The sequence below is a fragment of the Harmonia axyridis genome, chromosome 1, assembly GCF_914767665.1.
Source record: "Harmonia axyridis chromosome 1, icHarAxyr1.1, whole genome shotgun sequence".
Classification (NCBI taxonomy): Eukaryota; Metazoa; Arthropoda; class Insecta; order Coleoptera; family Coccinellidae; genus Harmonia; species Harmonia axyridis.
Window position 1 is genome coordinate 38,031,224 of NC_059501.1, and position 23,038 is coordinate 38,054,261.

Sequence of the window (23,038 nt, forward strand, 5' to 3'; positions counted from 1 at the left end):
ATATATATTCATAACGATATAGTAAAATTGTGTATTTGAAAATATATCACAATTGGAAAACGTAATCTAACCATGTTGGGGTATGCAAAAAATACGTATACTTCCTCTATCTATACGTATATTACTCTTTGAATTATCCCAATTTAGAATTTGTCTTTTATATGCCCTAGTTACACTCATTCAAGGTAGACACACATTTTCAAAATCAAGTTTATTCAGAAATAATGAACATGTTGGGCGAAAATTTAACATTGTTGTTCATAACTATGGAGCTTACATAAAACATAACGGATTCTTCTAATTCATACAAGCTTTAAGCTTCTGATTGACTTAGCAGAGGCCTACCAATCACTGAAACAATACAACATAAAAGATTAATAAGAGAGGGCTTATTTTAGAAAATAACGATGGAAGAAATCATCAAATGCTATTATATTCTGCAGATATGACTGTCGACCCACCAGAACCTGCAGAGACCGCCCTTGTTACCCTGGAGTGACCTGTACAGATACTCCCGAGGGATACCAATGCGGATCTTGTCCTCCAAATTACGACGGTAACGGTGAACAATGCAGGAGGACCTGCAGAGATAGACCATGTTTCCCAGGTGTCCCCTGCACTGACACTGCCGAAGGCTACCAGTGTGGTTCGTGTCCAGCAAACTATGATGGAAATGGGGAACAATGTAGAAGGACATGCAGAGATCGTCCGTGTTATCCAGGAGTACCATGTACCGAAACGCCGGAAGGTTTTAGGTGTGGTTCTTGTCCTGATAACTATGATGGTAATGGTGAGCAGTGTTGGAGGACTTGCAGAGATAGACCTTGTTTCCAAGGCGTAACATGTGAAGATACAGAAAGAGGTTTCAAGTGCGGAGCCTGTCCGCCAGGATTCGAGGGTAATGGCGAAGAGTGTAGAAGGAGACCTACGGGATGCGAATACAATCCTTGTGCACCAGGTGAGCAATTTGACCTTTAATGCTGAAAAAATCCAATAAATTTAATGAGAAGTACTTTTTCCAGTTTGATACATTGTGTTTTAAATAATAATTCAATAATTCGGATTGGTATATTTTCGTTATCTGAAAATTCATTGAAAAAATTGTTTATACGTAGGTAATACAGTACGATAAAGTTTTTCAAATTCGGTTGGAAAGTTCATCAGCACCTTCCGGGAAGAAGTTGCGCTGTTATCCAGATATTCATCCATATAAATTATTATCTATCGAAATTTGATGAAATACAAGGGATATGAAATAGAAGGACGGGAACGGATTGAATTTGTGCGGTACCTATTGCTATTTACTAGTAGGTACAAGGTAATGATAAATAATTATTATTAGATTGGAAATAATTTGTCTCTAGAATTAGTTTTCTGGCTCAACTGGAGAATAATTAGAGATCGGAATAATAATGAATTCACATGAAATCACATGAATGGAGCACAGTTATGCATAACTTTATTTCCTTCTTCTTTTTTTTTGCTGTCGGACCTAGTCCTGTTTGATCTGTCATCCTAGCTCCTGTGATGTCTGCTTTCCTGATGTATTTGTTCTTTCATATTATATCCCTTAAATATCCCGATATTCTGGCGACCTTGTTGGCTTGTCTCCTTAATTCCTGCAGTTAATGTCTGCTGTACAAAATAATCACTGTTTATTATTTTCATCAATAATTTAGGTGAAAATGGTTCACTACTTGGGAAAAAGAATTGTTGATTTCTTCATTTTTCGAAAATAACGAATACAAGAATTATTTGATGAAGTGCACGCAGAAGAGCATTCAACAGAAAGTACGTTTTAGACCTTGTACAAAAATTTCACCATTCAATTTTGTTCTCTGGATTCATCTTAAGAGCTAAATATACCCTACGCAACTAGTATTATTGGAGTAGTTGAGGCGAAAAATTATAGAATAGAAGAATGTAGGAAAGTAACGCCAATAATGCTACAAAACGTGAAGGAGGGCCGTTTGAACATTTAATATAATAATAATTATATATCACGGCATAGCAGACTGTTGAGATTGTTATTTTATCTTATCCTTGATCATTAATAATGCGAAGAAGTAATTAAAAATTTATTTCCCAAAAACACATGTAGCACACTTTCATCTTACATGGACTCGTTCTAGTTAACCTATATTCAGTATATTCTTCTATGTTCACATGACAATTGACAACTTAACCTAAGTTCACAAATAATTGTTTTCTTTATCTTTTATACTTTTAACACAGACAAATTCTAATTCCGAAAAAAGAACCTCCTCAAGCGGGTTTCGAACCCGCAACCTCTGATTAACCAGTCCAGTGCTCTACCAACTGAGCTATCGAGAAAGCGGAACGTTCACCGGAATTAAATATTGTCTGCTATGGCGTGATAAATAATTATTATTCCATTATTACAGACGTTTACAACCATTTTTTCTAATTTAATATAATATTTATTGAATTCCCCGATACCCTACTATTTTACAGTCTTTCAGCAATTATCTATATTGTTTTCTCATCGTAGGTTCCCAAAACATGTCTTTAGAAGTTGTTTTCTTTTAGTGTTTCTGAAATAGAAATAAAAATTCATAAACTTTCTACCTCAGTTGAGGCAGAACTAACAGTGTTTTGATGTCTGGTGTATGACAGTTATGGAGTATCATTAAAACTAAAACATGAATAATAATTTCGATTGATTACATAGTATGCTCGACGGGAACCAATGTTAGTTGTTCAAAATTTAAATATGAATATTTCGATAACCAATAGATCAAATGAAAAAAAATTCGATCTGAAAAGTTTTCACTCTCGAATAAAAAATCGATCTGTGCCCGTGCATTTTTGGAAATGAGTTCATTCCGCCTATTATCTCGTCTGTTTAGTTTTCAGAAGCCCACCCTGTATATTAATCTCAGTGAAACTTCATTGAAGTTCATGATTCTTTTGAATTTATTTCAGGTTCCATAGTATTCATTTCAAAAATTCATTTTGTTACATCACAAAAAATATAACAATTATAAACATGATAACACAGGCCAACAAAATGAAAAAAAAAATTTGGTGCCAGAAATCTAACATCTGATTTTAGATGTTTTTAATGTGCTGATTCCAAAAATGCCACCAGATTTTTTCTATCAGCTCTAGTTTTTGAGATACACGTTACAGGTTAAATGATATATTTTTTTCTGATAAAGGACAACAAATAAAGAGATAAATATGTACTCAATCGTCAAAATAGAAATTTCCCAGAATCTAATTAGCCAAATGGATACCTGGAATTGTCCCTGACTCAATGTTCCTATACTAGGAACTACTACCATGAAGGAAGAATATGAAACAATAGCATTAGTTTTGAGAAAAATTAAATACGAAGAACATCAGTGGTCATTTTGTGTTGATTTAAAAATGGTTAACTTCCTCCTTGGACAGCAGAGTGGTTATACAAAATATCCTTGTTTTTTGTGCCTTTGGGAGAGCAGAGCTAAAAATGAGCACTGGGTTAACAAAAATTGGCCTTCAAGAGATGTCATGATTCAAGGAATACAAAAAGTGATCAACGAACATTTGGTTTCAAGAGAAAAAATTTTACTTCCGCCCTTGCATATCAAGCTGGGCCTAATGAAGCAATTTGTGAAGGCCTTAAATCGAGATGGAAATTGTTTTGGGTATTTGTCACGTAAATTTCCTGGCATTAGCACGGAAAAACTAAAAGCTGGTATATTTGATGGTCCTCAAATAAGGCAACTTGTTAAAGATCCACAATTCACCACATCAATGAACGAGACTGAATCTAACGCTTGGAGTTCATTTTTCAAGTAGTACAAAATTTTCTTGGCAATCATAAAGCAGAGAATTACGTAGAATTGTGGAAACTATGCTTTCAAATTGTAATATTCTCGGCTGTACCATGAGTATAAAAGTTCACTACCTCCACAGCCACCTAGATCGTTTTCCAGAAAACTTAGGTGATTGTAGTGAAGAACAGGGGGAAAGATTCCACCAGGATATTAAAACTATGGAGGATCGTTATCAAGGACGATGGGATAGCCACATGATGGCGGACTACTGCTGGAGCCTTCAGCGAGACTGCCCTAGTAAACTCCATTCTAGAAAATCGTATAAAAGAAAATTTTGATGTGATTAGTGACTAATTTAATTATGTAAATTAAGTTTTTGCAATAAATACTTAAATCCATGTGTCTTTGTTTTTTTTAACTGTCAATAGTAATATTATATATTATAACAGTTATAACGTAAATTATATACACAATTTTTTTAAAAATCTCAAAAACTAGATCTGATAGACAAAATCTGAGAACTTTTTTACATTCTGCATCCAAAAATTACTCAGGAACAGTTAAAAAATCGCAGGCACCAAAATGTGTGTTGGCCTGTGTAATTAACTAGAGCGGACTCTCTTCGTTTACATTTTAATTTGTGAATAATGATTTCTATAGATCTTATTTTTCTCCAGGATGTGCTCCATCGTGGAGATCTGATCCAAGAAACTAAAATGAAGACTGCTGCCTTACTGCATCCTCAGGCCCCTGGTCTCAGCTATCTGCATGCACCATCTAATTTTGAATGAAGAATTAAGCTTACTAATTCAAGTCCAGTAACTGAAAAGAAGAATGAACTTATTCATTATTTCATGTTCAAGAACTTGTTGACTTAAAGGTTATTTCTTCGTTTTTATTTTAACCAGATAATTTTATTGATGCCTTTTGTGTCATCGATTTTAACATGAAATAATATTTGTACTTACTTAATGAATGTTTTTTTGCATGTGGATCTATACCCGCTATATTTTGAATTGTAAATTGATTCAACTCAATATTTATTATGAGAATCCATTTCCAAAATAATCATAATTAAGGATAAATTCACTGACATAATATTTTTCTGAGGTTTCTTTCTATTTTGTAAGCTTGAACTAAAATCTTACCACAAAATATTTTTGGGATTCACTAACAATGTGTACAATTGCTCTCATCTGATTAATCTTGCTATCTATCACAAAGATGTGTCTTAGGGATTTAGTTAAGAAGGTATAGAAGTTACCATTCAATTTTAATAAATTGTTATTTTTCAATTCAACGAATTTTTTGAAATAAAATATTAACGAAAGGTTGTTTTTTATCTTTACACTAATATTATTTATTGTACTAAGCTTTTAGAGTTTTAGACCGAAGGACATGGTTGTATATTATTATGAATTGATCTAATCATTCGATTGATGTATGAGATCAATCCAGATTGGTTTAATACGATTCCTTTAGTGACAGTAACGATCGAATCTGTTTTAAAATTTTCAGGAAAACAATATTTTGAACGGTTTTTAGGTTTTTCCGTTTCTAGAATCACTGTAATTATACAATTTAAGGAAGAATTAGTTATTCATGAGCCAATCCTTATCGTTTGAGAGTATTCCCTGCTCAAAATTGAAAAAATTACATTACAGATATTGTGACGAATTTATAGAAATAACTGGAGACAAGTATGTTCGGAGAATGAGCGCTCGAAACTAAGATTGAAGAATAACAATATGCGTGATATAACTTTCCGAACAAACATTTCATTCAATCAATTTTCACAAAAAAATATTATACGAAAAGTGTTGTCAAAGAATTATTATCGGTTTTTATAAAATAAAAATTAAGACCTAAAAACGTATTTAAATTCTTGTATGTGGTAGAAAAGGACGGTGAATGAGAGTACGTTTGCAATTGCTGTCTATGAATATTAGTCTTCCCGGTATTTATTTGACTGTGAAGAATAACAACATTATATAAAATTGATAAACAAAATTCTTCGTCTATCCACTCCACGTTAAATTTATATTCTTCCTCCCAAGTTTATTGATGATAAACTCATAAATAACAAGAAACTTCAGGGCAGGTCTATCTACATTGATCAAGATATTTATGCTCCAGATAGAAAATCTGAAAAAGTATTGGGATTGGGATATTATGTTGAGAACTGAGAAGGCTAGAAAGAAGGAATATACGGCGCACTAACATATGTCATACTGAATGTCAGAAGTAAATGAGCCGAAGATCTCTGGATTTATCTGCGTATCATCTTTCAGCAGTATGTTTTCCTCAGTTAATTGAGGAACCAAAACGTGCTACACAACTAGCACTCTTAATAGTCTCATTATCATTCCTTTTACCCCTCTCATCTTATGACAAAAAACACTGCAAATTTTACACTATAGTTTATCATTTCCTCTTTCAGTACAAAATATCTTGCCATGTGACGAGAAAAATATAAAATTATCAAAGTGAAAAATTTTTAATGGATAGACAGTGACAGGTTCGAACTAGGGGTCATCAATTCCGAAATCCGAATAATGAAAATAAAATAAATAAAAATGTTTATCTCCGGAACTATTATACTTTGCGGTAAAAGATATTTTATACGGTATCGATTAAGTAAAATAATAACCTGAAAATAACTATAAACTTTACACTATGGTTGACTGTTATTTTATAGAATATTTAAATTCATGAAACTAAAGGATTTATGAAAATTCATAAATCTTTTACTTGAGCTTGGAGAATCAATGCATTGTAACAACTTATATTTTTTACGAATTACAATTCAATATCTCATATAATTTCCGAGGGGGATGGGGGACGATTATACACTTTCCAAAACATAATTTGCAAAAATTAACGGGGGTTCAAACATTTTTTTCTCAATCAATTCCAAATAAGAATAAATGAAATAAGATTTAAAGAAAAAAGATATAACTGAATAAAATAATGAAAATAATTTTCCCCGAATTTGATGAATAATAGTTTTTCAGCTCCCTTATCTCTAGGCAGTGAAATACATTTCTAATAGAATCGAATTTAAATGGAAAGTTGCTCTATTTTTTGACTTGCGATCGTTAACATTCATCAAACTTGAAATTGTTATTAACCTAAATGCAAAATGACCAGCCGCAATTATCAAAATTTACATAATGTTTATAAATATGTATACAAATCGAATAAAAGAAAAACATCGTTCGTCATAATTTTCTTGAAAAATGTGTTACTTACAAAACTTATCTGCTATATTGGTCCAACTAGCTCGACAATACCAATAAAAATTTTGAAGATTCCTCGAGATACTCGTTCTTCTTACCCGCCGAGCAAATTTTTTCAATGATTCGTGATCCTGGACCCTCTTTTGTGATTTTTGAAATTTAAATCCTTTTATTTTAGTATTTGGAGTATTTTCTGCGCATATGTTCATACTAGATTTTAATTTCTTGAGATAGTTTATCAAATGTACATGAAATAAATTTTCATTTCAATTCATTTTCCTGCTTACGATAATAGAAAACCAGTTTTATTTTCACTTGGGCGTCCTAGTTTCACCTGAAATTCAACTCGACACCTAGTCTAGATTGTATATCCGAGTTTTAGTTGAAACAGTGTTCAAAATCTCTTGCACTACTTCTGTCGTAAATATTACGCTAATCTTTCCTTTTTTCTTAACATCAGCTTAGTTATCTGCCTAAATCACCTAGTTTTCAGATAGGAGACAAATTGTTTGCAAAGTGATGGAGAGATTTATATGTGAAGCTATATTTAACCTATGCTTCTACCGAAAGAATTCTTTCCTATCAGATTCAGCAGTAAGATTTTCTGTCATACTCCATTTTGACCAATCTACTTCTTTGCATGAAAGATTGAATTAAATCTTGCGACTTGGATATACCAGTAACTAGTAGATATAATAACAACACTTTGAGAAGGAAATAGACCGGGTTTGTCATCGTCGCCTTATGATTAAACTTGATCATCTATGTATTAAAGGCGATTGTTCATCTTGGATTGACGCATTTCTGTGGAGTATATCATGTTGTTCAGATTTTGAGATAGTTAATCCTGGGACCGTATTCTCGACAAGTGATCTTACAAAACGTATACGTACTTACAGTGCTCTGAACACTGAATGAAAGTATACGTTTTGAAAGATCACTTGTCGAGAATACGGTCCCTGGTCCGATGCTCAAGCTTTTTGTGGAGTACCAACAGCACAGTAGGTACTTTGCTCGGTCTAAGATGTCTTAAATACGGTTGTGTTCACTGATTCGATTTTGTTTGAGATAATTCTGTTGATTTGTTCGGCATGGGTCCCTTATTCCTTTTCTTCCTTAAGGTGACGCTATACAAAGAATTGACCAATCAACGGCATCGTTTTAAAATTTTAATTTTTTCTGTCAAAATTTGATTGACTTTTGGTTCAACCTCAAAACGATATTGACAGAAAAACTTCGTGAGTGCCATAAAAAACGATGCGAAAATAAAGTGAGAAGGGACCAATACACTTAAAATCCAAGAAGTTTGATCCCCTCAAGAGTCACCACTTTAATATTGAAGTTTTTCAAGGGTAAGTGAGCACACTAGTCACAAGTGTTTAAGACGTCTCAGCTCGGTCCTGCAATTGAACTGTGCATCATATTCCGACGATACGAAATTATACCACTATCCTCTCACTCAAACTGCTGGTCACATAATTATACATTATACTTGATGTGAGAGGTGGATTCTGCCTCTAATTAATAAAAATGCTGCGTGCTTCACATGGCCAAAAAAATCTAAAAACCCTTATTTTATCGACAAATCTCTATTGAAAAGTGTTGATGAGAACTGCCACTTGGTACTTGAAATTACGAATATCTTCTATTGTTCCTCCAATAGTTGTCCAGTTACATTTGTTTCCAACACACCTTTCTGTGGTAGGTATAGGTAAATGTACCTACCAGAAAGAGATCCAGGAGAAGGAAAAAACTGAAAAAGAAAATCTCTGGCGGAATAATTCAAAAAAGTTTCTTCGAAGTTTTGATACTGCAATATCTAAGAAGTATCTGGATCTTAGCAAGAATATGCTACACCTTCTCATTGGGTTCCTTACATGGCATTGCCATCCCATTGCCAGCAGAAAACGACGAGTGCATATTCTGTGAGGAGGAGGAAGAAACTTCGGATCACCTAGTGACAGAATGCCTCGCCATCGCTGGCCAACGCAAAAAATTCTTTAGACAAGACTTGTAGAAGTGGGAAAGTAACCACCTTGAAGCCATCCCAAATACTGGATTACATTTGAACTCTGGAACTGGAGGGCGATCTACGATGACTAATGGCGAGAAGCTCTGATGAGAGACACAATAGACCATAAGATCGAGGTGCAATGAAACATCCTTAAATCTAAATCTACATTCATTGCTTACAAACTTTTGAAATCCGAGGTCTTTCTTTCAAGAATGCTTAGGCCCAGTTTCACCAAACAGCACTTGATCCCAGATTGATTAAACTCCGCTTGTTACTAAAGCAGGCTTAACAGTGTTTTCTGTTTCACCATGCATCAACCCGTCCGAAGATGATCGCGATTAACCAAATCGCGATTAAATAGTCAAACCATTTGGCAACGTTGTGAACAAAAAGTTATATAGTGTTCTGTATCGTATAAGCAGTGATGACCACCATTGGCGCTAGGTGTCAGGTGTCATTCATTCATAACTCATAACATTTCAAATCATTTGTCATCTTGTAAACAAAAAACAAAGTTAATTTTTGCCGAAAATGTCGAGTGATGTGCTTCGAAATGTCGGAAACTTACAGAAGTTAAAAAGAAATTATCCCATTTCACAAAACCACACAGTCTGGAATAAAAACTATATAAGTAATTTTATTAACTTATTTATTTTTATTAACAAGTTTAACTGCTTCTTAAATAATATTTCAATCAAACATATCAATAAATTATTCTTTGCAATAAATTTCATAAAACACAAAAACAAAGTTTACGTGTATTTTAAATGGGAAATATTGAGCCAATACATATAGTCATATTTTGATAAAATTGACCCAAAAATTTGAAATTTCCGGAAAAATAATTACATAGACAAGAGTTCCATACTGATAAATAATTATTAATCTCAACTTGAAAGGTTATAATCCTCCAAAAATGGCCGATTAGTGCTAAATCACGATTGGTCGATTAAATGGCGCTTTGGAGTGTGGTGAAACGCTACATTACATTAATCGTGATCTAAGGCCTCACTTAAGAGCTAAGTCAAGATTAAAGCATTTGGTGAAACTGGGCCTTAGAGGTTCTTCAACGCACTCGGATTTAACCCTCATATGATCGTAGCCACCAGGACTTGACTCTTGTCTCAACATTCCCAGTTTTGCTCAACATCATGAAACAAGTAATATTATTATAACCCATCGACATCTCCATGGATGAAGACCGACTTGACCACTGTTCAAGAACTGTTAACAAGAAAACGAAACCTAAGAGGCAGCGGATATAAGCTCGTTAAGGAGAAGTTCAGAATATCAGGTGATCATAATTATCTCCCGAATACAATACTGGAGAGGCTTGAGAGGTAGTGACTGGCCAATAGTTTAAAGAGCAATTGGATTGGATAACGGCATATCATTTTTTGAGGACTCGTCTCCAAACTGGGTTTGACTCACTGATGATGAACTGCCCTCATCGTTTCTATCCGCCCAGCCGCACACCCGTAAACTCTCGAACGGAAAAACCTAGAAACTCTGAATTTTCAGGGTGGGTTTGGATGTCGACCCCAGTATTAATGCACAAAGTTCAACTGGGTATTCAGTAAATATGGTCGTTCGAAATTTCGTATTCCTATTAATTTCAAAACTGCATATTCGATCGAGAATTTGAATGAAGAATTAAGCATCCTCACGAATTTCATGATAATCGCTCAATGAGAACTATAGAAATTTCAAGAAGAATAATTTCCACAATAAAATAACAATCTCAAGCGTCGGCAGAGCCATAGAAAATTTGACAAAAGATCCAAAAAAGAAAATGAGGGAAGCAATAGCATGAAACCTTTGAGTGCTTGTTGATTCGTGCTCCATTTGCTCACTTGAAAGACAACAAAATTACATAAAGATATATTTGTGATGTTCAAGGGTACAGTTAGCGCATGAATAAATGAGCGCTCAAAGTCTCCTGACTTTAAATCAGTGCCTCCCTAATTTTTTTGGGTGATCTCTGAGTATTTATTCCTTCATTTTCTGAATTTATAGGTTCATGTATGAACTGATTGAATTGACAACAAATAGTATTTTGAGGTCGAAGAAAATAATAAACCATTATTTAAATTGGCTTTGATTTGATTGAGGGCTCGATATACATACTCGGGACATATTTCCGTCAATATTTATTGATTTATTCAGTCTATATCAAATTCAAGTTTAAAGTGATTTCCCAATGAAAAATTTTTTGCAGGTCGTTGCATTCCTAGAGACGAACATCCATATTTTGAATGCGCAGAGTGTCCAAGTGGTTTTCAAGGAAACGGAACTAACTGTATTGATATTGATGAGGTGATTATTCAATTATCATAATTATTAGTATTATACAATTTATTGATAGGAATTTTTCAGAGTAAATGCTAATATAGACACCAACAAAATTAGTGTAACGGACAAAATCTTGAGGAAGTTTGTAGTCCATTTTCCTTTAAACCTTTTTACCGATTTTAGCAAATTTTTTCGAATTGTAGCTTGTTTCCTCGGTTACATAAGTTTTCAAATGTCGTCCTCGTTTACTTTGTTCTCTGTTATATAGAGGGGCGAACAAAAAAAATGTGATAAATAAGCTTCTATTCAGGACACCTGTGAGTGAACCGTTGACGGACGATAATGTCCTTTCAGATGTAACCTCATCTTTTCTGATCATTTATTTTTTCCATTGATTACGATATTTTATTTTTGACAGAAATCAAAGCACATCCTAGGGTACCTTTGTTGAACGAGAAATTAATGTTACGAATAGCAAAGTTCTTAAAGTTTATTTCAATTAATTCACTTCAGTGCATTATTGAAGTGAATTAGCTTTGACCACATTTTTTTCACATTAATGGTCTTTATAACGCTCTTAGTGTTTGAAGGTTGATGATCCAAATAGCATATGTGGTTAAAAATGATGAAAAAAAGTGGTTAGAGTTAATTTCAAAAGTGTTCACAACATTAATTCAATTTTTGATGATGTAAACTCTTGAATAATCTTCGATATATGAAGTATTTCGTTTATTCTGGGATAAAAATTTCAACATGATCTAATTAACCCTGTAATTCAATCCTCTCTTATAAATTTTCTGTCATCAGTGCGATCTGGCTAGACCATGTGACCAAAGAGTGAGATGTAGGAATGAACAACCTGGTTATAGATGCGAACAATGCCCGCCAGGATATAAGCAAAATGGTAGAAGTGAAGGAATTGGTCTTGAGGATGCAGCAAGATATAGGCAATCTTGTGAAGACATAGACGAATGCCGGGAATACGAAAACGTCTGTGTTCCTCATTCCCAATGTATAAATTCGCCGGTAAAGTTTTCTTTTCTAGATGGTTATATTACATTTTATTTTTCAAGGCTTTGTTTTATATATCAAAGCAAAAATCAATGAAAAATACTTTATGATCTAATCAAATATCATTCTAACATCTATTTTCATTAGGGTTCATATCAGTGCAGTAGCTGTGATACAGGCTTTGCTGGCAACCAATCTATTGGCTGTCTACCCGTGGAGGGTTACTGTTCCGATGGCACACAATGTGATAGACATGCACACTGCGTTTATGTGGGATATGATAGGTATGACTGTGAGTGTCAAAATGGATGGGCTGGCGATGGCAAATATTGTGGTAAAGATTTCGATTTAGACTTTTGGCCTGACGAACCTTTACCATGTTCTCATCCCAGGTGCAAGCAGGTAAAACTCAACTTTTTTTATTCGAAGGATATGAGATAGTGAAATCCTAACAAATAGATAGAGTCTTACTAGATTGAAAAAAATTCCGTATTACCTACTGCTATCTCTTCAAATATAATTTCAGGAAAAATAATAATTTGTTAAATATGGAAGAGCTGCTAGTAAACTCTAACGAAGATCAAATAGCCGTATATTCTTCAGTTCAGCAGAGTATTCGACGTGATTTTATTTCCTTTCATTTAATTTTTTCCTACTCAGTTTGACGACAACCATCTCAATAATAAATATATCTTTGCGCGTCATTTCAAAATGGTCGCATACCGAAAATGTTTCATAGCCTTTATTAGCTCCATTACTAGTTTTGAAAGTTCTTGCAGTCTTCGGGTTAAAATTTTTGAGTACCTAAATTTCTAATTAGACACAAAATATCACGAGAAAACCTAACCAATCAAATATTCCTCAGGATAACTGTGTTTTTACGCCGAATTCTGGACAAGAAGATGACGATAATGATGGAATAGGAAATGTTTGTGACGATGATGCAGATAATGATGGAATCATAAATGAAAAGGTAAGACAATTTCAATTATTCACTTTAAAATGTGATCATCTAACTAAATTTTCATACATGCGATTTTTGATTTTGATTTACCATATTTTAAAATAATAATCTAATATACAGGGTGAATTACTTTCGAGTAATGACGGCACCGGCATTTTTTTTAAATGGAACATTTTGTCTCAATTTTCCGATTACTTTAGCTGAGCTGATTCCAAAAATGTATCACATGTTTATTCCAATTGGTACAGGGTGGACAAAAATAATAAATCAAATCCAAGGAATAATTAAAACATTCACGAATACCAAAAATATTGTAGTACTAAAATGTCATTGAACAACAATAAATCACTAAACAAATAATGACATTTCACAAAAAACTAGACGACTATGTCTTTTTTTAAATTGATAAGAAATAATTTCTTTCATATTCTGTTTGCTAGACCACAAGTACCAATCATGTTTGGAAACAGCTCATTTTATTAATCTAAAAATGTAACAAACTACAGAGTGGAACATTCAAACGAATTGATAATATTGTTAATTTAACTAATAAAGAATTTTACGCGTTACTTTATGAGCACACACAAAACTATTGTATTTTTGTCCACTCTGTACCAATTGGAATCAACATGTGATACATTTTTGGAATCAGCTCAGCTAAAGTAATCGGATAATTGAGACAAAATGGGGGTGTTCCATTTAAAAAACTGACGGTGACGTTATTACTCGAAAGTTATTCACCCTGTATATTAAATTATTATTTCAAAATACGGTAATTTGAAGTAATAAATCGTCGTGTTTCAGGATTATTTCTTAAAATGGTCTGTATGTGTATATTGTATTTTAGATAGGGATATTTGTGGTATATTTTCATTTTTAATTCGAAAATTCGAATTTTTTAATTGATTCCATATATTTCAGGATAATTGCTGGTTGAAATATAACCCAGATCAGACTGACTCAGATGATGGAGGTGGAGACCGTGTTGGAGATGCTTGTGATAACTGCCCTTACATCAAAAATTCAGATCAGTTAGATACCGATAGAGACGGTAAAGGTGATGTTTGTGATGACGATATCGATAATGATGAGATTCTCAACAAAGAAGACAACTGTATTGATAAATACAACCCGAATCAGAGAGATATAGATGGAGACGGTGTTGGGGATGTTTGCGATAATTGTCCAGATATACATAATCCAGATCAATTGGATGAAGATCAGAACAACGTTGGAGATGTGTGCGATTTTGGAAAGGACACTGATCGGTAAGTGGAAATATTTTAAGGCGGGAATATACTATTTTGTCCAGACGATCAGAAGCATATCGGATATGTATCGGGTGTCCTAAATTCGTTTTATGGGGTTCTCAGAACCCCTTTGATGTAGAAAAAAATTAATGACACATTTTCGAGCTCCATTTCCAAGAGAATTGTTTTGGTTAAAACCGCGACCTCATAATAATGTGGGCATTGTTTAAACGATTATTATGATTCACGTTGCTGCTCAACTACTACAGCAAAACTATAAATTTCTGCCAAGTTGAGGCTGATAGGTTTTTTCGACCACAGTGGTTGGATTCTGCACTCGGAGTTCTTTCCAAAGGGTCCTACCTGATTTTTTGAGGCGTTTGAAATTGTAAAATCGCCTAAGAAGACCACATTCATACAAAAATTTCTGTTTTGCTTAGTATAGTACCAGTCGACTGTTTTCTTTTTGAAAATATCAAATTATTAAATACTTTCAATCAGTGGCGTACCCAAACATAAGCCTTGGGGGGGAAAAAGAAAAAAAATTTCGAATTTACCTTTCCCAAAGAAATTTGCTTACTCATAATAAAATTGTGATATTTAAGGTTGTAACATATAATGAATATTCTTCCTGGGGGGATATATCCCCTTATCCCCCCTGGGTATGTCACTGTTTTCAATGGATAATAGGGATCAGTTTCTGAGAAAACTTTTAAAAATGTCTTTAAGTTGGAATAAAATTGTTTGTTGAGTTGAGTGTTTCATTTTAGAAGGGTCCTACTTCGGTAATCTCTTATTTCAAGGCAGTATTATATTAGTGCGAAGCCCTTCATGAAAAATTCCACATTTTTATTTTTTGTTGTTGTTTGGTAAAGGAAAAAAACCTTACACGATATGAATTCATTATAGGGATGGAATAACTGACAACAGAGATAACTGTGTGAATGTTCCGAATCCAAATCAACTGGACACCGACCACGATAACATAGGAGATGCTTGTGATGATGATATTGATGGTGATGGCATAATAAACATTGATGATAACTGCTACTTGGTTTGGAATCCAGATCAGCTAGATCTTAATAGTAAGTTTGATTTATTAGTGATTCAAAGTTTATTAGTGATGGAAAGTTGCATTAATCGAATAAATTTTCGTGATACCTCCTACTCACTTTGGTTTCCTAAACTCAAATCTGAATTTAAGTGCAACTGTATACGTATTCAGGGTGTTTCATCAACTGGACCAATACATATAGTCGTCTAGATGACTTAACTTAAGGAGAAGCATTTTAATTTTTTTACTTTAGGACATAGGTATACCCCGTTTTCAAAGCTTAAAGGAGATACAGGGTGTTCAATTTCATTTCTGAGCAATATTTTCTTGAGTATAATCTTTGAAGTCACAATTTCTGGACACATTTTTGGGTGCTCAATTCAGAAAGGTGAAGAAACTTGAAAAAAAATTGCAAAATGGCTCAAAACCTGCAATGTTCGTGATTTTTTTCACGGTTGCCAAATTAAATGTCATTTTCTGTATGAACTCAATTCTCATCTCGTAAGAATTCCATAGGAGATACATTATTTTTCACATATAGTAAAATTCTATAAATATATAATTATGCTACTTTTTCCGCCAGTATCGTACATGGTACAGCATGGTACATTTATTTGAGTACATCCCTCTTTGATGTCCATTTCATTGTATTAATGCTAAAGAAGCCAGAATTGATTTTTATGCACACGTCGTTGACGTGGTACTTCTAGTTCAGGAACTCCTTGGTCTTGATTCCCAAGAATTGCGCATGGATGTTCACAAATTCAACTTCCCTTGTACAGCTCGTTTTAAAATTGAGGCAAACGGTTTTACTTAAGTATTACCGCGCTGTATCATGCATCAAAGTCACCCATTACATCTCTAGCTCCCCAGGCGACGCCGCCGAGATCAGAACTGCTATATGATCAGTAAACATGGAGACATGTCGTTTTTTATTATTTCTGATACTCAATTTATGAAGATTTAGATGAGAAGTGGCCCCAGCACCTGCCCCTGGGGGACACCCGTTTTGATGTCAAAGTCCTCTGAAACATACTCTAAAATTCTTACAAAAAATTTTCTTTCATTCAAATATGATCTGAATAGCTTCAGTATATTGGCTCTGAAACAGCAGGCTTACAGTTCATCGATCAAAAGTTTTTGTTTAAATTTATCAAAAGCTTTTGACAGGACGGAAAAGAGCACAGCTACGTGATGAATGACATCCAGTTTTATAAAACTCTCTTAAACAGCATGCTGCTATGGAAAAATGACAGAATTCTTATCAATAAAGGACATCATTTTATCAAAAAACAGTCGTTCAATGATCTCACCTTCAACATTGAATTATTGGCCTATAATTGTCAAGATAGATAAGATTATCTGAGTATGGGGATAAGCAGCTTTTAAGCCATGCAGGAAACATGCCAGTTGCAAACATCTGAATCGCTAGAAACTGAATGGGAGAAGCCAATTCCGTCGATAATGACTTAAAGTTATAGTTCTCCGTCCGTACCAGAGCTATTCTTCAATTTCATTTTCTTCATATATCGACTATTCCACCAGAATCTATACAGGCTGGCCACTTTTTCAATGGGATTGTATTGGTAACTTTCAAACCATAAGAGTTAGAAGGTCGGTCAAATGGAGAAAAAATTGAATGCATAGAAGCATTATCAAGCAGTTCAAACAAATCCAGATTATCAGGGCCGGTTATTGAGATATCATAAGAAAAGTAAATTCTGTCATTTTGATTTTTCTTCTTTTCCCACTTTATTTCAAATATTATCAAAAAATGTAACAGGAATTTTTTATTCGACAGTTAATTTTTCTCAATTTGACGTAATCAGATTTCGTATCCAACGTTTCGTGCTCTCTGGGCCACCCTCAACCTCATTTTTTTCAATACGAACCTGTTATATTTTATGACACTTTTTGAAATAACTTTTAACGCTGAATTCAACGATATATCATATAATGTCATTCAAAGTTGATTTTCAGGTGATTTTGACCCTTATCCAATTTTCTTTGGGTCGGATCTGTAGTGAATGCAATTTATCAAAAACTGCTGTTAATAAAATAGTCAAGAGACGCGAATACAATGATTTTTAATTTAAATACCAAGCCTTGTAAAACTTATATCGCAATGATATCAAAATAAAGTTCGATTCTGTAATTTGTTTCAACGGAACAAATGACAAATCCAACAATAGTGATTTCTTGCGAGATTGAGAATGTATTGGAAGGTACTCAAGAAGACGAAATAAGCAAATGTATAAGAAGTATGGGTTCCAGAACCGTTAAGTGCATTTTACAAAATGGTGGACATTTCGAACACTTACTTCATTCATATTCATCTAGTTTCGAATAATCATTCGATTTTTCTTTCATTAAATGATAATTCGTTTAATTATTATGAATTGAAATATGTAAATAATTATTATTTGTTTCTTGATTTGATTTTGATATGTTCCATTTAGTTCAAGATGAGTAAGATGATTTTCTCATCGAAATATATTACATGTTGTTAATTAAACTAAAGGTACCTAAATGTAATACAGATCCGACCCAAAGAAATTTGGATAAGGGTCAAAATCACCTGAAAATCAACTTTGAATGACATTGTATGATATATCGTTGAATTCAGAGTTAAAAGTTATTTCAAAAAGTGTCATAAAATATACAGGTCCGTATTGAAAAAAATGAGGTTGAGGGTTGCCCAGAGAGCACGAAACGTTGGATACGAAATCTGATTACGTCAAATTGAGAACAATTTACTGTCGAATAAAAAATTCCTGTTACATTTTTTGATAATATTTGAAATAAAGTGGGAAAAAAAGAAAAATCAAAATGACAGAATTTACTTTTCTTATGATATCTCAATAACCGGCCCTGATAATCTGGATTTGTTTGAACTGCTTGATAATGCTTCTATGCATGCAACTTTTTCTCCATTTGACCGACCTTCTAACTGTTATGGTTTAAAAGTTACCAATACAATCCCATTAAAAAAGTGGCCACCCTGTATATGTAACAAAGAAACTATCGGAGATACTTCTCAATGACACCGTTCAATACCGTATGTGTCACATTAGAAAAATGGGCACCAAAAGTTCCTGCTACCTGAACACTTTGATTGGCGAATCGTTAATTGTTGAGGATATTTCACCCTTACGTTTTGTTTATCCCAACTCAGAATTGACTATGACTTTATATCGGATGTTCTAAAAAAAAAGCGAGCTCGCGGTAGGACAATGATATCCTAGCTCACATTATTTGCTATTCATGGTTTATATCATGATGGTTTAATCATGGTTTATATCGAGTTTATGGTTTATATCGGTTTATATCATGAAAATTAATAATTTCAGGAAACCATATTGGAGATGCTTGCGAAAAAGATTGGGATAACGATACGGTCACCAATGATTTGGATAACTGTCCAAACAATTCCTTGATCCATCAGACTGATTTCAGCAAATATTCAGAAGTGATACTAGACCCTCAAGGCAAAGCCCAAGTTGATCCAAATTGGGTCATCGTTAATCACGGTGCAGAAATTCTACAAACCATGAACAGTGATCCTGGATTAGCCATAGGTTATGATACATTCTATGGAGTTGATTTCGAAGGAACTTTCCATGTAGCCTCTGACATTGATGACGATTATGCAGGATTCATATTCAGGTAAGTTGTCATCGTTTTCAATTTTGTTCTTAGCGCCAATGGAAATAAATATTTAGAAATTCCAAGAGTAATCAAGAGAAACATTCAGGATCCAATCCAATTTTTGTGAATAATGCGCCGGTCGGCCAGTCGACCAGCAGAAAATATAACATCATTATACGCGATGAATATTAAGAATTCAATCTGCAAGTATGTTTTCCTTCTCATTCCTTCTTAGCTTCGACATGCTTTTATATAACTAAAGATTTGCAATCTATTCGATTGTCACATCTCTAAACATTAAAGTTACAACATCAAAATGAAAATAATTATTTTTAAACCGTACTGATGGGACGTTGTTTTCTCTGAATAGGAAAGACAATCCATCCGTGTTTGGATATGTATTTGAGGAGACTATGATAGTTATTTTTTGTCGATAGCAACCTGGACGCTGTCAAATATCTGGGGCTGTTACAATATCGAATTCTTTCAACAGTACCAACTTCAATTTTGGGGGCATTTGGTTTCAACCGAAGCATGTTCCAACCTACGTTTTTTGAACATGTAAATAATATATTTTCATAGTTAATCTCCTAGCCCCATATTGATCACCAGATTTTTCTCCAATTGGTTTCGGCTCTAGAATTGGTTTCTCCCATCCCCTCGGAAAAGCTCTCACCTACGGCCCTGATCTCAACGTTAGATTAATTATCTTAGTTCTGATGTCTGCGAATTAAATTCAAGCTTGTATCATTGTATTTTTCCAGTTACCTCAACAACAAACAATTTTATGCGGTCATGTGGAAAAAAGATGGTCAAGCCTACTGGGAAACTGGACCTTTTAGAGCATTTGCAGAACCAGGAATTCAGCTGAAGCTCATTAATTCAGCAACAGGACCTGGGGAAATGCTGAGGAACGCTCTTTGGCAAACTGGAAACACCGAAGATGAAGTCACTTTACTGTGGAAAGATCCAAAGAATGTTGGATGGAAATCTAAGACATCTTATCGGTGGTTATTACTTCATAGGCCTAAAATTGGTCTTATAAGACTTAGAATATATGAGGGGGACAAACTCATCACAGATTCTGGTAATATTTTTGATAGTACGTTACAAGGAGGAAGACTTGGTGTGTTCTGTTTTTCGCAAGAAATGATAATATGGTCTGATCTAGTTTATAGATGTAATGGTAAGTGGTACCACAGTCAAACCTGATAAATTGAGAATTATATCCATTAATTTCAATGACTCAAATTTCAATTGAAAGGAATTAATACTATTATTAAATAAAATATAACATATTAAATTGAGAACGAATGAAGATGAATAATCTGTATTTGAGAGTTTATCTATAAACTATCTATTGATATTGAAATGTTTCTCTTCGTTATAGAACAAGTTCCAGAGGCAATATGGAGAACTCTTCCAGCGAATTTGAAGAAAAAAGTCCAAATAGATACTTCAGCTAAAACTCTTCGAATATCAAGACCCAGCAAATCTCATTATGAGAAAACTGTATAAGAAAAAGTTGTCATTAATTTCGTTAAAAATTCATTGAATCAAAATTTTCAACCAAATATGTATTTACTAATATGAAAAGAATTTGAGACTCAGGATCTCTAAATAATGATTGTACAGAAATAAAAACAATAAATTTTATATAATCAACAAAATTTCGCTAATTAAATTTGTCTAGATAATATCCCATAAGTCAAGGACGTGGAAGCATAGTTCCACACCTATTGGTAGGAACTTAGAATACAGGGTGTATCAGTTTTAATCGTTAAAATTTTAATGGGATATTCTCCTCGTTGTCCTGATTCGGAAAAATGTTTATTATATAGCTCTATTTCGATCCCTAAGAGAGTTTACAAGAAAAAAATCATTTTTATGCAATAGCTTCCATAAAAAGGCTTGAATTCAAAAGGAATTTTGCATGCCTACCCTACTTCCTAAGGGCTATTTTAGTATTTTATGAAGATATTTTCGATTTTCGGGTAACACCTGCTTGTTCAATTTGGAGTATCGTACTAACTCGAAATTGGCTACAAATGAATAATTTAGTCAATCACGAATTGAATTCGGTAATATCTCGGATATCGGGATAACTTTTGCATTAAGTGAACGTATCTGTCAAACAAACAATCAAATCTATTGTTTCGAGATATCTCTCCGAGATATTACGTACCGAATTCAATTCGTGGCTGACTAAATTATAAATTTGTAGCCAATTTCAAGTTAGCACGTCTTTCGAAAGAACTAATCATCTCTGGATTTGGAATTTCAAATTTTGTTCTGTGAAAGCAAATTATACTCCAAATTGAACAAGCAGTTCGATATTGCTTCATTCATTTCTTCAAAAAAACAGCGCGGTATACTTTTTTCTCCGGAATACTTGAGATGTGACCCAATTGCACGCCACTGGTGTTCCCTGAAAATCGAAAATATATTCATAAAATAGCCCTTAGGAAGTAGGGTAGGCATGCAAAATTTCGTTTGAATTCAAGCCTTTTTATGGAAGCTATTGCATTAAAAAGAATTTTTTCTTGTGAACTTCAATACCCTGTATCTCTCTTAAGGATCGAGATAGAGGTATATAATAGGTATACATTTTTCCGAACCAGGAGAATATCCTATTAAATTTTTAACGATTAAAACTGAACACCCTGTATATAAGTACCAGAAATTGACAATACTAATGCTACAATGTCTGCCAAAACACAAAAAACCGAATTATCATAAAGATATATAATATTGTAAAAGAAAAAGGACACAATGTTGTTAATTTTTTATATTAATATTACATTACCTTCTTCAAGTAGACTCAATCAACTTTTACAACTTAGCATAACGTCAACTTTGAGTTCATATTGCTAACAATTTTAACTGAAATAAGGGACCTCTTCTTCTCGCTCGTTCTTCTTGAACGAGCACCCGAAATATCATGTTCTCACCTCAGTGCTCTCCTATTTTTTTGTTGTGCCTAATTGAAAAACATTTTTTGAGAAGGGTAGGTAAATCTGTGAAAAAAATATAGTCGACATTATTAACAAATGAAATTATGATTGAATGTTTGCCAATCGCTTATCATTTATAATTCTTATTATGTTACACGTACCTACACATTCAGTTCATTTTGTTGCCACATCATCGCTGATCTCTGTATTATTTAGGGCCAATTGTACATTCCAAGTTCACCAACAGTTCAACGTTGACTGTGGTTCAATGACAAAATTACGTTGTACCTTAGAATCTTATTAATGTTCTAAGCGTTGTACCAACCTCGTTCACTATTAATCTACAGTTCAGAACCAAGATCAGTTGAACGCTGATACCTTGTCGGTTCAAAGCCAGTTCAGTTGACTGTCTACTCATCGATGTTGACTGTTTAAAGCTTGATGCTTCATTTTATTGACATTTATATATTTTTTTGACATTATTGGTATATTAATCATAAGTTATTCATATTTATATATTATATAAAATGGATTTTTTGGGAGAATTAACTGATGATGAAGATTTTTTGGAGCTGATTGATAACATACAAAATCCGAGATTGAGACAGACGTATAGAGAACGCTCAAATCATTTCACAAACACAAAGTGGAATCATCTTTTATTTTTTTAGTGTTTTTATCTGTTTTCTTAGTTTCGATTAATTCCTTATAATATTTCCTCACCAAACTTAACAACACATTTTCTTCTCTTGCAGTGAAATTTGTGGTTCTTGCAAATTTTTTAGAATCCTCCATATGTTCATGACAACGTTTATATTATCCTAACC

The 23,038-nt window shown here is 33.6% G+C and overlaps 1 protein-coding gene, 1 long non-coding RNA gene and 1 other non-coding gene across 3 annotated transcripts in view; 1 reads left to right on the top strand and 2 right to left on the bottom strand.

The window, feature by feature from the left end:
- The window catches only part of LOC123671400 (cartilage oligomeric matrix protein), a 56,550-nt gene extending 35,623 nt beyond the window's left edge, over positions 1-20,927 (top strand). Inside the window, exons 6-15 of the mRNA XM_045605236.1 lie at positions 444-958; positions 11,257-11,354; positions 12,138-12,356; positions 12,489-12,743; positions 13,207-13,314; positions 14,227-14,573; positions 15,465-15,640; positions 18,960-19,275; positions 20,022-20,443; positions 20,648-20,927. Coding sequence (XP_045461192.1) covers positions 444-958; positions 11,257-11,354; positions 12,138-12,356; positions 12,489-12,743; positions 13,207-13,314; positions 14,227-14,573; positions 15,465-15,640; positions 18,960-19,275; positions 20,022-20,443; positions 20,648-20,775 — 2,584 coding nt within the window. The 3' untranslated portion in view covers positions 20,776-20,927. The remainder of the gene's footprint in view (positions 1-443; positions 959-11,256; positions 11,355-12,137; positions 12,357-12,488; positions 12,744-13,206; positions 13,315-14,226; positions 14,574-15,464; positions 15,641-18,959; positions 19,276-20,021; positions 20,444-20,647) is intronic.
- Trnat-ggu lies at positions 2,262-2,334 on the bottom strand. The gene has a single exon. It is a non-coding gene; the product is annotated as a tRNA-Thr (tRNA).
- Positions 20,928-22,231: 1,304 nt separating the features above from the next.
- On the bottom strand, positions 22,232-22,828 carry LOC123671401. The gene is made up of 2 exons (XR_006746092.1): positions 22,373-22,828; positions 22,232-22,274 (listed from the first exon to the last, which is right to left on the bottom strand). It is a non-coding gene; the product is annotated as an uncharacterized LOC123671401 (long non-coding RNA).
- Positions 22,829-23,038: the final 210 nt, after the last annotated feature.